Raw genomic sequence first — 15,436 nt, 5'->3', positions numbered from 1 at the left:
GTGGGCAATTAAGCAACAAATCATCTGCCAAGGGCTCTGAGGCACTTTCCTGTGTGCAAAGGACAAGGTTGGCCATCAGCCTCCTGCCCAGCTGCCATGTGTGAGGTGCTCACTGAGCAGGGAGCTGCCCCAGGACTCAGAGCACTGGGTGAGAGATGTCCATATGATCCCAGTTCCTTCCAGTTTATCACTTATCTCCACACTGGTCTACTGCCCAGAATACAGGGAATACATACATAGCTGGTGTTCTGCTGTGCTTCTCCTTCCACTCTCTCCTCCATGGACTCGAGAGGCTCCATGAACTGGTTTCCTTGTACATCATCTTCTGGGTGTGGTGGAGGCACAGCCAAACTCTGCAGAGAGGGCTTGGGTAAGCAACAACAGTGTCTCACTAATCCCCAGAGCAGAAGATAGAAAGCAAGACCCCTTTTCAAGCTCTGACACTGATTCATGCAGAGATCCTTTTCCTTGCTCCAACTTAGCTCTTCACTGCAGTGACAAAGGACAAAGCTCACAGACTGCAGCAGTGCCATAGAACCAAAGGATGGTAGGGGTTGGAAGGGACCTTTAGACATCATCCAGTCCAACTTGTTTGGTTGGAAAAGACCTTTCAGATCATCAAGTCCAACCACTAATGTCATGCTGCCAAGCCCACTGCTCAACCATGGCCCTCAGCAGCGTGTCTTTTAAGCCCATTCAGAGATGGGCACTCCAGTATCTCCCTGGGCAGCCTGGGACAATGCCTAATAACCTTCTCAGGGAAAAAGTTCTTCCCAAGCTCCAATCTAAACCTTCCCTGGGGCAACTTGAGCCTATTTCCTCTTGTCCTATCACTTATCACTTGGGAGAAGAGACTGGCCCCCTCCTCACTCCATCCCCCTGTCAGGTCTTCCCTCAGCCTCCTCTTCTCCAGACTAAATTTGTGCAGTTAAGCCCTGAGAAATGCAACTCCTTTGCATCTACTAAATCAGCACAAATGGAAAAGTGATTGAAAGTCACAGAACATATACATACAGTGCTGAGAGGAGCGTTGGTCCCTCTGGAATCTGTCTCCTTCCTTCTTCCTTCAGATGTTTTCTCAGCAGAGTTTCCAAGGGACAGGTACTCAGGTTGGAAACCACCAGCAGATGAGCCCTATGGACACCAAAGGAATCATAGTGACTTTGGTTAACTTTCAGTGGGTTTGTTTTTAGGATGAGATGGGCTTTGGGCTGTTTGGGGTTTTTTGGGGGTTGTAATTTGGTAAGTCAAGCCATCATCCACTGTATAATGCTTTAGCAGGGCTCTGTTTCATAGAATCACAGCATGGTGGGGTTGGAAGGGACCTTTAGAGCTCATCCAGTGCAACCCCCCTGTAGAAGCAGCTCCCACCTAGATCAGGTCACACAGGAACGTGTCCAGGTTGAAGCCCTCCAAGGAAGGAGCCTCCACACCCTCCCTGGGCAGCCTGGGCCAGGGCTCCCTCACTCACACACTCAAACAATTTTCCCTTAAGTTCCTAATTCCCATAAACAGAAGCTGTTACTTGCATTTGCAAAGGATGCAGGTGGATAGATTAGCAATTAGCCTGGTTACTCAAGCAAATGAGGACTTGAAAGCAGCCCAACCTGTGCTGGTGTTTTTGCTCTGAAGACAAGAAGCAGTTGTGGTTGGGTGGAAAGGAAAGGAGGATGAGGATCAGTGGGAGGCATCACTGGAGCAGAGACTGGGAGCTCCCAGCTGGGACACATTTGCTGTGCAATCTCTTCATGTTATTGTTGCAGCAGAGCAGATGGACAGGAGCACACAGCTACAGAACTGCAGCTCATCTGCTCTGATGTTAATTTTAACCTTAGGAGGTCCTTCAGACACTGGCACCCTAAAATGAGCTTCTACCTCCAGGCTCTGGGCTTCTTCTGTCACCTCTGTGCTGGCCAGGGCATCATCAGAAGTATCATACACCAGTGAACCCTGCAACATCAAAACAAGTGGGTTGGTGTGAGGATGACAAACCTGAGCTCCCAGGATCCAAACATGTGATGAGCTGGATCCTGCTGGGTTACTTCTGCTCACTGCTTTATCCCTCCAGCACTGTGTCCCACCTCGTGGCCTTTCCAAACCAGGGTGGAGAGAACAGTCAGCAATTCCCTGACAGCCACCTCCAACCTTTCCTTCTAAGTTAATCCTACCTCCTTGAGGTCTCTCTTCATAGCAGCCCAGGTTGGTGAGTGTGGGGAGGGTCCTGCAGAGCTGCTGCAGCCCCAGCCCCTGCTCCAGCAGCTTCCCCTGGCTCAGGGGCACAGGAACGTGTCCAGCTGGGCTTGGAAACCTCCTGAGAAGGAGCCTCCACACCCTCCCTGGGCAGCCTGGGCCAGGGCTCCCTCCCCTCAGCACCAAAGGACTTGCTCCCTGTGTCCCAGCTTTTGTCTGTAGCCCCTTGTCCTGGCACTGGACACTTCTGCTCCATCCTCCTGTCATCTCTTGCTTTGGAGGCCACCCTTGTGATCACTTCTCATGCTTTCAGCTCAAGCCCCTCACACACTCACCAGCCCAACAACCTCCAGCCCTCAAAGGGCTTCTAGTTGCCTCCATCAACAAAGGTTGACCAATTCCTTTATTGAAAGGTGAGTTATTTGCATGAGTCCCATGCTTTTAACCTGAAGATCCAAGGTGCTTGTTGGACCCTCTTCCAGTTTAACTGTTACTGCAAGTCACCACAACGTGCTCGATGGCAGAGGTGACCCTGAAGCCCTCAGTGATTTATTTCCCCCTTGAGGTGTGCCTGTCCCCTGAGAATGACAATACTCACCCCATGCTTGGTGGCATGCAGAGCTGTCTGCTTTCTCCTGGAGGTCTTGCTTGTCCTGGAGCCACCCAGTTGCTGCACCAGCCCATCCAGCCCATCCTGCAGCAGTGCATTGGAGAGATCCTTCAGCAGTGCCAGCTGCAACCAGGGGACACCAGTAAGGCAGCAGCCCAGGGCCACCTCCTACTCTTGACAACAGGACAGGGTAAATGCAGCCACTCCAAAACAACAATTGATGCATTTCCAGTAGGGGCACATGGTGAAGAGCTGGGCCCTGACAGCCAAGGGCTTATTTAGGATCATAGAATGGGAGGGGTTGGAAGGGACCTTTAGAGATCATCTGGTCCAACCCCCATTTAAACACAGGTGTCTACAGTTTGGGCACCTGGGAGCTGAGTAGTGGTGCTTACATTGTGACTGTCCTCATGCTACACAAACCCTTTACATTGGACCAGTCAGTCCCTCACCTCCCCCAGAGCTTACAGAAAGGAGCTGAAGGTAACAAGCACAACTCTAAGTACCTGCCTGGTAGGTACTAAAAGCTGAGCCTCATCACTCTTCCTGAGCTTGGTGGCAACCTTGAGAGTGCAGAGAGAGGCCACCAGCCCAGCACTGCTGTATTGCACAGTGATGACCCACTCTCCTCCTGCTCACTTTTGCAGAAGCCAGCCCAGGTGGCAGCACCATGCTCTGAGCAGCTATTTGCCAGCTCTCAATGTCACATGGACCTCAAACCCACCATCCACCCCAGAAGATGGCAGCAGAACAAACTGTCCAAGGAGTATAGCAAGCTGTGAAAGGACATGGAACAGCCCTTTCTCTTTGTGAGTGCTAGTGCTGGGCTTGAGAGAGGACACAGCACCACCAGGGATGGGAAAGCTTAAATACAATCACCTTGTCAGAAGGAAAGTCAAAGCATTTCCTACCTTGATACCATTGGCTTCAAAAAGCCTCTCCAGATCCTGCAAGAGGAAAGATGGCTCAGAACTTCTCTCCCCCTTTCCTCCAGCCCAAGAAGCTGGTCCTGCAAGTGGCTGATGGGGGCACACACTGAGTCCTCTCTGACACCCCAGCCCTCATCAGGGAGAGAAGTGTTTCCATCATTGATATGGTCTAGAGTTTGGAGGTTCTTACCTTCATTTCCACTCCTTTGCCTGGTGGGCCAGGTTCTCCCTTCAAATGAACAAGAGCAACTCATTAAATCATTCTCTCAAGGAGCAGCAAGAAGAAGAGCTCTGAAAAGGGACAAGAGTCACATGTCTGGCCTTTCCTCTGCTGCCAGCCCATGGCATGACCCCAGACAAACCCCTGTTGCTTTAGGGAAGGGGTTTGAATCCCATCCTGCCCCATGGGCTCCTTCATTCCTCCACTGGACACAGCTTCTGGCTGCATTTTGTAGGGCAGGCCTGGAGCAGAGTCAGACCTGAGCATCCTCACAGTGAGTTTTGGACCAGAGCTTTGCACCATCCCCTTCTCCATCCCTTGGCCAAACCCAACATGGGAAAAAACTAAAGAAAAGGCTTTTGAGGCCCCTCAATGCCACCAGTGCTGTGAGGCAGCAGCAAGAGGGAGGGTGGCAAAGGTGCCTCCATGGTTGGTTGTGTCTTCTGGAGGTTGCTGGTGACCCTCCCTGTGACACATATGCTCTGGGTAAAGCATCCTCAATGGGTTGGAGTCTCAAAAGCAAGTGCCCAGCATGGCAACACCCTGCAAGTGAGTGATCCTGGCCCATCACCTGCAACTACAGAGGAGCTGCAAAGGCTTGTGAGGTCTAATTCTGAGGTGGAGGGTGACCTGCCCCTCTGATGGGCTTCATTTCACTGAAATCTGGTTTCTGTAGGGACAGATTCCGGTGGAATGAAGGGCACCAGGAAGGCCCCAACAGCTCTGCATCACCATGCCAAGGGGTGCTGGGCTACAGGAGGTGTACTGGTTGAACTGGGCACATCAGTTGGGTGAGTCCTTGCCTTTGCAAAGGCTTGGATCTCGTGCCACTCAGGAGATCTGCCTCTACCTGCTGCTGTTGCTTTGTGGAGCATTTTCCCCTCCATTAAGTGAAGGAGTTGGTCCCACCTCTAAAGATCCCTAGATGTGTGTGCTGTCAGAAGCCATTCCTCCTTCCACCCCTTTCTCTTCAACTTGTAGGGGGAAGGAAAGGAAGGCAACACCCCTGAACACTGTAGAAACTCATCCCATCTGACTCCTGAACGTTTTCCTACCTAAATGCTGTGTATCTGCTTTGTTCAGTTGCAGGACCACAGCAAACCCAACCTTTTAGGGGACCAGAAGAGATGTAAGGTGGAGGCTTCTCCCCTCTGTCCACCCCAACACAGCAGCACAAAGATGCCTCAGGACTTACCTTTGGGCCTGGAGGACCTCTTTCACCTTTTAAGCCTTCCTTTCCACAATCCCCCTGTGAACCAGCAGCAACATGTTAGTTCTTTGTCTCCTCTAAAGGGAAGGTGATGGTTTCATCATGCACTGAAGCAATCCTCAGGTGCTGGCCCATGCTGGCTCCACTCTTAACAACATCTTGTCCAGATTTGATTATGATTCACATAATTCAGTTAAACTTGGAGCAAGTCTGCTCTTTCACTTGAAAGATTCTGCTTCTGCTTTGGACCTGAGGAAGGGCTCATGTTCCTGAGAGCTCTTCTGCTTGTCCTTTCTCCCCTGCTACCCCACCTGGGTTAATAATGGCATTACCTCTCCTTGCAAACCACACCTTGGCTGCTATTTCCCTGCCATCACAGCTTGGCTGATGAAGTTACACCATTGCTTTAAGTAAAAGGGTGCCTTAAAGGGGGTTTGGGAAGGTGACAGACCCTTACAGCCCTCGTTCTGCCACAGTCCCATGCTGTGGCTGTGACTCAGGAGTCCTGCAGGTAAATGAGAAGACTGGAAAAGCAAGCCCAGGTCTTCCTGCAAAAGGACTCAGCTAGATATACAGCCTGCACCTCCCTGAAGGAGCCATTCCTCCCAAAATGGAGTAGAAATCAATGCTGTGGCTGCTCTGCCTCCTGTCTGTCTGCCTCGTGTCCTTTGTGCAAGGTGCACAAAATAAATGGCCAGCTCACAAACCTTATTAGACTGAAGGAAGGGGAGAAGACAATTAAATGAAGTTATCATTTTATTGGGCTCTTTGATTACTCTAATTGCTGCTCCATGACTCCACCTCTGCTCCTGCACTGGCTTCTTTGCCATTTGCTCAGCTGGCTGCAGATAAGGAGCTGCTTTGATATTGATGAGCTCCTTGGGTATCTCCCAGGTAGGAATGACACAGATTGGCACAAAGTCAAGAGGGGTTCATTAGTGTTTTCAGTGATCTTTCTTCACAGGGCTGAAGAAAAGGATGGAGTGAATCTGTCTCTGCCTTTTCCACCATGTCTTTGATACAAACTCTCACCTCCATGGGCAAAGACTCAGATGCTTTACCCCCAAATCAACCAGCAACCTGAACCTGCTTCCTTTAGACTCAAACCAACAAGGAACTGGTGCAGCATCTTTGCCCTCTGAGTGAGAGATTGGGGGTGGCTGTGATGGTCAGCATCTGTGTTTCCAAAGCAGCCTCTCTCAAAGAGAACAGGGCTCACACACTGCTTGGGTCCCTCTCTGCTATGGGAGCTGATGTTAGCCAGTTGGGGAAGTGCATGAGTGAGAACAAGTCCTTTTGAACCCTAAGAGGAGTGAGATGGTTGTCATAGAATGGTAGGGGTTGGAAAGGACCTTTAGAGATCATCCAGTGCAACCCCCATGGTTAAGCATCAGCAGAGGAGGATCTTGCCATACTCTGGAGCCATAAGGCTCTTCCTAGTTGTGAAGGGAGTGAGTGGTGCTTGGTGTCTCCATGCCTCACTTCTCAACACACCAGAGTTCAAGTGGTGTAGAATAGACAAGAGATAAGTGAACAGGAGCCCCAGTAGATAACAAAAGCTGAAAATGAGGCTGGAAGCACCAGATGGGAGAGTTTCAAACAGCAGGTTGGTGTGCCTGGGAGTGGAGAGCTGCAATGTATAGAGAGAGGGATCACTAGAAGGCACTGACTCCTTACTCCTGGCTTGTCCTGAGTTCTGCAGCCACCTGAAATCACTGTTTGATACAGGAATGATGCTGCTGAAGGTAGTTGGTAGCATTTTCCCCAGCCTCAAGCGTCCTCTTACTCAGGTCCTGCCAATATCATCCCTGGGCATGGAAGACAAAGTCTTGCCAAGCTCACTTGAGAGGCTGTGACTCCTGGTCCTCCAGAGGTTCAGTTTTGCACTGAAGTGGCTTGACCTCCACTGAAGCCAACAGAGTGGGAGAAACAAAGCCTCTTTGCATATTCATGTGCTTAAACACCTTCCTGATCCCCCAAATGACCTTTCAAAAGGTCACTCTGATCTCTTTCAGCCTTATTTTTTAAGAGCCTGAGTTGGGATCCTCTATTAATCTGACACAACTTGGTTTTAAGCCTCTCATCCAAAGGAAAACTCCATGCAAAGGCACAGGAGAGTCCTGAGCATGAGTTACCTTCATCTGCCTAGAAGATGAGGCATCCTGGAAGGCATCCATCTCTTTGTCTGGACTATAGAAGGAGCCTGGACACCTTGGTTACACAACAGGTAGTGATTGAAGTTATCAGATGGGTCCATAACTAGGTTTTACTCTTCTCTGTGTCAGAATCTTCCTGTAGCATCAACAACAAGTGATTTGGGATGGACTCCTGCACACAGCTGGGGAAAATCCCCTCTACAAGGTGGCCTGTTGAAAGCAGTAAGCTCTGACAGCGTGTCCTCTGGCCCTTCCCTGAACAAACACTTAAGAGGTGTTACTCACAAGGCTTCCAGGAGTCCCAGGCAGCCCAGGCTCACCCTATGAAGACAAAACACCCCCCAAAAAAGCCAGCAGTGAGTGGTGCAATTCAACATTTGAGCCCCCAAACAACCTCCCTCATGCAAAGTTATAAATGGGAAGGTGCAAACCTACAGGTTCTCCCTTGTCTCCCTTCTCTCCAGTGATTCCCTAGGAGGTGGAGAGAGAGGCAGGATGAGAACAAGCTGTGGTAGGGGCTCTCAGCAGCCTCCCCTCTCCTCTTCCCAAGTCAGCATCCTGACAAGCCTATCTTTGAGCAGATGAGCTAATGAAGCTTGGGTTTCAACAGCCCTCCTGTGGAGGAGGTCTCTGATCTTTAATAAGGGGGGAGATGATGAGCCTCTTCCTCAGTGGGTATCTCATTAGGGGCTTTCCCTCAGTCAGCTGCTCAGCATCACACAGTCTCTAGGAACACCATGTCTTTGAGACCTCTGACAACAGAGCTGCTCTGAGCCTGTGTTTTCCAAAGCTGTTGGAGGGAGATCAGACAGACAGAGCCTCAAGGCAGCATCTCCCTTCTTCTCTCACCAGGCTGAGAGTGGTTCCCACAGTGTGAGCCTGGGGAAGTTTTGCACACTCACAACTCCCCAGTGCACTGTCACTCCTAATCCTGTGCTCTAGCTCATCAAAGAAGGGAGAAACAACTCCAATCCTCCCTTTGAAGGGGAGCACCTCTTCCCAGGAGAGAGGAAGGGAGGGAGGGAGGGAGCTTTCTGTGCCTCCCAGGCTGTAAGGCAGCAAAACCCCCATGCTTGTTTCTCTGGTTGCTACTGCACTACCCCAAGTCCTCCCTCTCTCAGCTGCTCCTTTAGGGATTGCCTTACATCTTTCCCAGGTTGTCCTGTGCTGCCTTTAATCCCCTGCTCTCCAGGCCGTCCTGGCAGTCCAGGTGGCCCCTGCAAGAAAGGATTCAGAGAAGCAATTCAAACCAGACCATGTTCAGCAGCTCAAACCAAGCGAAACAAACCCAATCCCACCAACCCCTTGATTATTTTTTTCACCCAGGAAAGAAACACTTGCAAATGGTTTCTAAGTGGGTAGCTCTCACTGCTGGATGGAGAAGGAATTGCTCTCCTCTTGCACAGAGCAGGGATGCCTGGGCAGCAGCACAGCAGCCTCCCCTGACACCCCAGCACTCACCTGAGCAGGAACCTATAACAACAGCAATGATTACCCTGATTCCTCTCTCTCCTGGTTCTCCAGGGACACCAGCTTCTCCCTGAAAGACAGGAGGAATAGCTTTTAAAAGGCTGTTTCCACATCAGGTTGGATTTGCTTGGGTGATACTGATTTTACTGAGCTTACACCTGGAGGAACCAAAGGAAGGGAACCAAGTCCACCCACCAGTCCAGTGGCTCTAATGCAGGTTACATCTCCTCTTTGGTATTGCTTAATGCTTGGAAAAGCAGGTCAAAAGCAGGCTTGTGAGCATCTGAGATGTCTTAAATTAGGCATGGTGCTTTACAGCAGTCCCATCAGTGAACTGAATGAAGCAGAAGGTGTGAGGTGAGAGCAGAGTACTCATATTGAGGGGTAGACGAGGTTCTTTCCACCAAGCCCCACTATTCTTTGTGACACTCTTGTCTGCATCTGCTGCAGAGCATAAAGAACTCTCTCACAAGGAAAACACAGCTCAGTTCTTGTTTTGGCCTTTCTTTATCAGCATTTAGCTTTGGGAGATGAAAGCAAAGCTAAAATAAGAGAAAGAAAAGACAAAGGCACCACGAAGAGGATTCTTCATGGTCTCACCTAACCTAAGAACATGAAATCAAATGAGCTGGGGTCAGCATCAAAACAAACCCAAGGGTGTTGTTTCCAGCTGCTGTTTAAGTGAGCTGTGCAACGCCTTGCCTGGGGGGGCTGAGGGTGTTAAAGGTTTGTGTAGGGTGACTAAATTCATGGAAGGAAAATCTACCAAGGTCTAAGAAAGCCATGAGCAGTCACCTCTCACACAGGACATGTTGCTGTTGCCATGGTTGCCAGAACCTCCAGGGAAGTTGGTCACTCTTGGAGGTGAGGTGCTGGGCTGGCCAGACCTTCACTCTAACTCAGTGCAATCCTTCCACACTGTTGTAGCCAGAGCTCCAGCTCTGAGTGAACCTTCTGTGTTTGGTACCCACACTCTGGAAGGTTTGGGCTCCTGAGTGATTACCTTGGTCCCAGAGGTGCCTTTCTTCCCTGGCTCTCCCTACAACACCATGCAAACATGCTAGGTTACATTTCCATCTTTAACTAAGCTGGTTTTTACCCCAATTTCCTACTTGGGCCAAGAGCTTGTGTTTTAAATCCCTGGTGTCTGAAGTCAGGGGTGTTGAGAAGCCCCAGGATCAAAACCACTGCTGCTTCTGGTTCTTTCCAGCCTTCCCTTGGTAGTTTTGTTCCACTTGATGTGCAGGGATCCACACAGCTCTCTAAAGTGAAGAAAGGCCCTCACTCACCATGGTTAGGAAAGTCTTTCCAGAAGCCAGTTATGATGCTCATTTTGAGGAGCCACCTTGTTTGATGCTAAGACAGAACTATTATGCCCTAAACCCAAAAGCAAACCCTCAGGGCTGTTGTGGCTGCACACTGTGCTGGTTCCTTGCACATCAGCCAGACATGATGTTGACTAACAAGAAGGAAATGTTGAGTCCAGGCAGAGTGACATAAACACCATGGTGGGACACACTTGTTCCTCTCAGACCTAAGGTAAAGTCTCTTTTAGAGTCTCTTTAGACTCAGTCCCAAAGCACAAGCTAATGACAGTCTGCAGAGGATCTGCCTCCTCCCTTGCAATGAAAGGGCAGACAGAGAAAATGAGAGGTTAGATCCCTTGATGAGCAAACCATCATGCCTAATTAGAGGTAGTTTGCCCTGTCTTGTTTGTTGATGACTGTTGTGCTGAGCCTTTTCACCAAGCAGCCTTGTAAAACCTGCATGTAAAACCTGGCACAGAGTGGAGTTGGAGCCTGTGGGCAGTGGAGTTGCACAGGGATGGGTTCTGGGGCCAGTCTTGTTCAACATCTTCATCAACCACCTGGGTGAGGGGACAGAGGGACCCTGAGCAAGTGCCCTGATGGCACCAAACTGGGAGCAGGGGCTGATTCCCCAGAGGCTGTGCTGCCATTCAGCCAGAGCTGCACAGGCTGAGAGTTGGGCACAGAGGAACCTCCTGAGGCTCAACAAGGACAAGGGCAGAGTCCTGCAGCTGGGAAGGAACAACCCCATGCACCAGCACAGGCTGGGGATTGACCTGCTGGAGAGCAGCTCTGCACAGACACACCTGGGAGTGCTGGTGGATAATAAACTGACCATGAGCCAGCAACGTGCCCTCGTGGGCAAGAAGCCAATGGCAGCCTGGGGGCAGCAAGCAGAGTGTGGGCAGCAGGTCAAGGGAGGTTGTGCTGCCCCTCTGCTCTGCCCTGCTGAGGCCTCATCTGGAGTCCTGTGGCCAGTTCTGGGCTCCTCAGCTCCAGAGGGACAGGGAACTGCTGGAGAGAGGCCAGTGCAGGGCCAGCAAGATGCTCAGGGGACTGGAGCATCTTCCTGCTGAGGAAAGGCTGTGGGACCTGGGGCTGTTTAGTCTGGAGAAGAGGAGACTGAGGGGGGAACTCATGAATAGTGACAAATATCTCACTGGTGGGTGTCAGGAGGTTGGGGCAGCACTTTTTTCCATGGTATAGCAACAGCACAAGGGGTGATGGGATGAAGCTGGAACATAAAAAGTTCCATTGAAACACAAGAACAAACTGTGTCAGTGTTGGAGTGAGGGAGCCCTGGCCCAGGCTGCCCAGGGAGGGTGTGGAGGCTCCTTCCTTGGAGGGCTTCAAGCCCCACCTGGACACGTTCCTGTGTGACCTGATCTAGGTGGGAGCTGCTTCTGCAGGGGGTTGCACTGGATGATCTCTAAAGGTCCCTTCCAGCCCCCACCATTCTATGTTTCTAACTGGTACCATCTGTTCACTTGTCCCTACCTGTTATTGCAAGGCCAGGTAATCCTGGTTCACCTTTGGATCTATATCCCCCTGAAGAGAACAAGACTGTTGCCATGTTCCTCTTCTGCTTTTCATAATCCTCAGCCTTTAGCAGTGGCAGGGCAGATTCAGATAAGATGCCTTGCAATTGCTTCCACCCTCCTGGCTGCAGCTTGGCCTCAGAGCATCTAACCTGTCTTAGGAAGGACTGTGCTCGTGGTGTTTGCTGGGCAGGTTAGGCTGAAAAGCATCCACCTCTAATGTAGTCCATCCAAGACTCCAAGAGAACACTTGACCAACACTGCAGGTTTGACTCTTCTGAGGTTCTCCACCACTTTGTAGCTCAAATGAGGTGTCCCATCAGTGGAGACTGAGGAGATGGGTCTGGTCTTCAGTGTGAACACAGGCTCAGTTCTCACTTCCCGTGTTGTAAGTTGAGCTCTGATGCATGGGGACTTACACATCTGCTCTGCTTGCTGTTTGTACAACAGAAACCTTCCTCATCACTCAACCACCTCACCATGCCTTCTCCCAAAAGCACCTCTTGCTGCCTCCTCCACTTTGCATTAACACACCTTGTTAACACAGCCTGTCTTGGATGCATCTCCTTTCTCTCTTTTGACATCCAGCTTCTCCATGGCTGTGAAGCTGATCCAGCCTGAATATTCAGCTCACTGGGCTATGGATCATGCTGAAACATTTCCCAAATCCATATGCTCCTTCAGCCAAGCCTGGGGAGAAAAGCTCTTTGGGAAATGTGCACAGTGAGACGCACTCACTCAATGAACACCACGTTTGGGATGTTTTCCAGGCCCCTCTTGACCAGGTTTGAACCTTTGCTGTGGGAAATCCTACAAGCTGGGCTTTGAAGACCTCACTTCTTGCATCTTATCACTGTTCCTCCACACAGGGCTCCAGCAAAACAGGATTTGCTCAGACCTTTCAGCCTTTGAACACCTCCTGTGCTTTGACTCCCCAAGGCTCACATTGCCCTGGGTGACACAGACATCAGCCATGAGCCAATGACACGTTGCAGTCACTGCACAGACTCACCTTCTGACCTGGTTTGCCAGCCAAACCTACGTTTCCCTGCAGAAATACAGACCATTAGTCACAGGACAAGGATGAAACAGGCAGAGTGATTACAGCTGGGGAGGCTCTTCTGTTCTATCTAAAGGGTGGAAACATCAGACTCCATGGTGCCAAGCTGCTCTTGGCTTGCAGGTGTTAGCAGCTGAAGCAGTGGAGTGAAATGCAGAGGAGGAGAAATCAGATGGTGGCCTAAGAGAAGAGGAGCTGCTGGAAGCACACACTGTCTAGGCACATCTGCCTTGCCCAATTTGAAACCATTCATACCAGCTTTGACAGAGGGGTGGGGACCTCAGAGCTGTCAGCTCCTGTAGGTTTTGGTGGTTTAAAATGAAAGGGACTACTAATAACCCCATAAGAGGGACCCCCAAGGCATGAACTCAACCCTTACTAGACATCAGTGAACTCATGTGGGAGCCACCAGAAGCTTGCACCTGCTTAGACACAGAGGTCAAGTTGACCTTCAGGACACAAACCCATTGGAAATGGGGCTTTCTTGTCTGTGCTGTTCACAGCATCACCAATTGAGCATTGTGCACCTGTGCTTTCCTCCAGACTCACAAGCAGTTGTCTCCCTCTGTGCATTTTGGAGGAGCTCCCCTTCCCCTCCTCCCTCCCCAGCACTGTCTCCCACACTCAGGTGCAAATCACCCCATCACACAAGACCACCATGGGATGACCAACCACGGGGTAACAGCCCAGCTCCTTGTCACCATCCCAGTATCAATTTGCTGGTACCAGATTCTGTGGGTGAAGGCCACCAAAGTCACATGCATGGAGGTGACAGAGATTTTGCCTCTAAACTTCCTGATTTGCCTCTTTAGGGCCTCCCATTCCCACATCCAACATGTTGCCCCCACTCACCCTATCTCCTGGATCTCCCTTCAGCCCACGTTGACCAGGAATGCCAAAACCTGGGCTTCCCTGCAAAGAATCAATGGTGATGCACATCTCAGGATGATGCTTGGGGTGCTTTTCCTCTCTGCACCTCCAGGCACAACAAAGACACAACTAGAGCCAATCCCTGTGCTAGTCCCACCTCCCATTTTGCCACATCCTTCCCAAATCCTAAGCACCCTCCTTGCCACCTCTGACAGATGCTGTTGTGGAGACTCAGCTTCCACTAGAGTGTTATTTGGGGAGCCCAGCACCTGCCTTGGTTTCCCCATCCTGATCATGCACAAGCTGTGGTGTGTATGGCCCTGCTCCACTCATCATCTCCCTCTGGGAACACCTCTATCACTGTCAGCAGTCTCCACCACCACTTTGCAGACCCCTCAAGGGTCAGCCTGCTTCTCCTCTTTGCTATAACTGCTGGAAGTCAGTTGCCAATGGTGTATCTGGTGCTAAGTAAGATGCAGAGGCAGGTGCATTGCCTTGCCAGAGCAGCTTTCCAAGCTCAGGACACACATCTCCACATCTGAAGACAGTAGGAAAAGCCAGAGGAGATCCTCAGCACTTCCACCAGCCCCTGTAGATGAGCATTGGTAACTCTGTGTCTCCCACTCCCTTGGGAAGAAATCTGATCTGCTTCAGAGCTTCTTTTGTGGACACAAACAAAACAAAACCTTCTACCCATAAAGGATGTGCCAAGAAAAACAAGTGCATTACCTTCTCTCCTTTGTCTCCTTGGATTCCTCTGTCTCCCTGTGGTCCCAGGGCCCCTCTTGGCCCAATATCTCCCTGTAAATATATTCCCAAAGCCAATAATACCATGCAGGAAGCAAAACCCTGCTCATGTGCCTCCCTAGAGCTGCATTTTACACTTCTAATCCACTCTTAAAAGCCATTCCTTGCTGAATCCACTCACACATCCACCTCTGGGCTCACACAGAAGCTTTCTCTGTGGTACCTGAGTGGCTGCCATGCAACAAGAGGGTAGTTCCACCCTCCCCAGCCATGCAACTTGCATCCTGCAAAGCACCATGGCTGCATTTGTAATGGCATTGAGCAGGACAAAATGCAGCTCCCAGGCCACTAAATGCAGCCAACCTAAAAGGAGACACTTTTGCTAACCAATGTGAAGCAGTCTAGACAATAAGCCCAATGAAAGGAGGTGGCTCCAACATCCCAACTCAGTGAAAAGGACAAAACTCTTTGTCTCTAAAGGATGAGAAAGGCTTGAAGGATGTCTTTGTGAATGTCAGCCATCCAAAAGGCAAGAGGAGTTAGTCCTGCAGTAAATTCTCCTCACATGCATGAAGGAGAGATTGTTTCTCTGCAGGTTGGTAATGAGCAATCAAGGTAATGAAGATATTCCAGGCCACGTTCCACCATGAGGCCACTGCAGGAGAGGAGCTCTATAACTCTATCCACTGAGCTATAAAGCAGAGGGACATTAGGGACAATGTAGTCAGGGAACAGCTCTGTCTCAGACATCTCCCTGCTCTGAAGAAGTTCCATTTCCTCCAGTCACAGGGAGGACAAACACTGAGTCAGAGCCCCAGAGAGGTGGGGAAATGTCTGTCTGTGGAGATGCTCAGCATAGAGGTTGAGCAACCCAACTCAGCTTTGAAGTTGGCTCTGTTTTGAGCAGGAGGTGGGGACCAGAGGCCTTCAGAAGTTACTTTTAGCCTCAGCAGTGCTTTGCTTTTATGTCAATGCCTCCCTTGGCTGGAAAGTAGCTTCTATGAGTGGGCTGAACCTGTGCTTCAGTGATCTCTGCCTTCAAATTTCCCTGTGGACTGGGGCTGGGAAGAAGATGAGACACACAAAATGTTAATCAAAGCAAAGGAAATATCAGCAGGGCAAGGCTAGT

The 15,436-nt window shown here is 50.5% G+C and overlaps 1 protein-coding gene across 1 annotated transcript in view; it reads right to left on the bottom strand.

Annotated features, from left to right (window-relative positions):
• Window positions 1–15,436, bottom strand: part of LOC133629629 (collagen alpha-1(VII) chain-like) — a 122,411-nt gene that overhangs the window by 51,651 nt on the left and 55,324 nt on the right. The window contains 15 exon segments of the mRNA XM_062020329.1: window positions 237–353; window positions 1,015–1,134; window positions 1,831–1,950; window positions 2,789–2,923; window positions 3,712–3,747; window positions 3,920–3,958; window positions 5,145–5,236; window positions 7,597–7,636; window positions 7,751–7,786; window positions 8,461–8,532; window positions 8,811–8,855; window positions 9,789–9,824; window positions 12,643–12,678; window positions 13,543–13,602; window positions 14,290–14,361. Of these exon segments, the coding sequence (XP_061876313.1) occupies window positions 237–353; window positions 1,015–1,134; window positions 1,831–1,950; window positions 2,789–2,923; window positions 3,712–3,747; window positions 3,920–3,958; window positions 5,145–5,236; window positions 7,597–7,636; window positions 7,751–7,786; window positions 8,461–8,532; window positions 8,811–8,855; window positions 9,789–9,824; window positions 12,643–12,678; window positions 13,543–13,602; window positions 14,290–14,361 (1,056 nt within the window).

This window comes from Colius striatus, chromosome 1 (assembly GCF_028858725.1).
Source record: "Colius striatus isolate bColStr4 chromosome 1, bColStr4.1.hap1, whole genome shotgun sequence".
NCBI lineage: Eukaryota > Metazoa > Chordata > Aves > Coliiformes > Coliidae > Colius > Colius striatus.
This window is presented reverse-complemented; position numbering and strand designations above follow the sequence as displayed.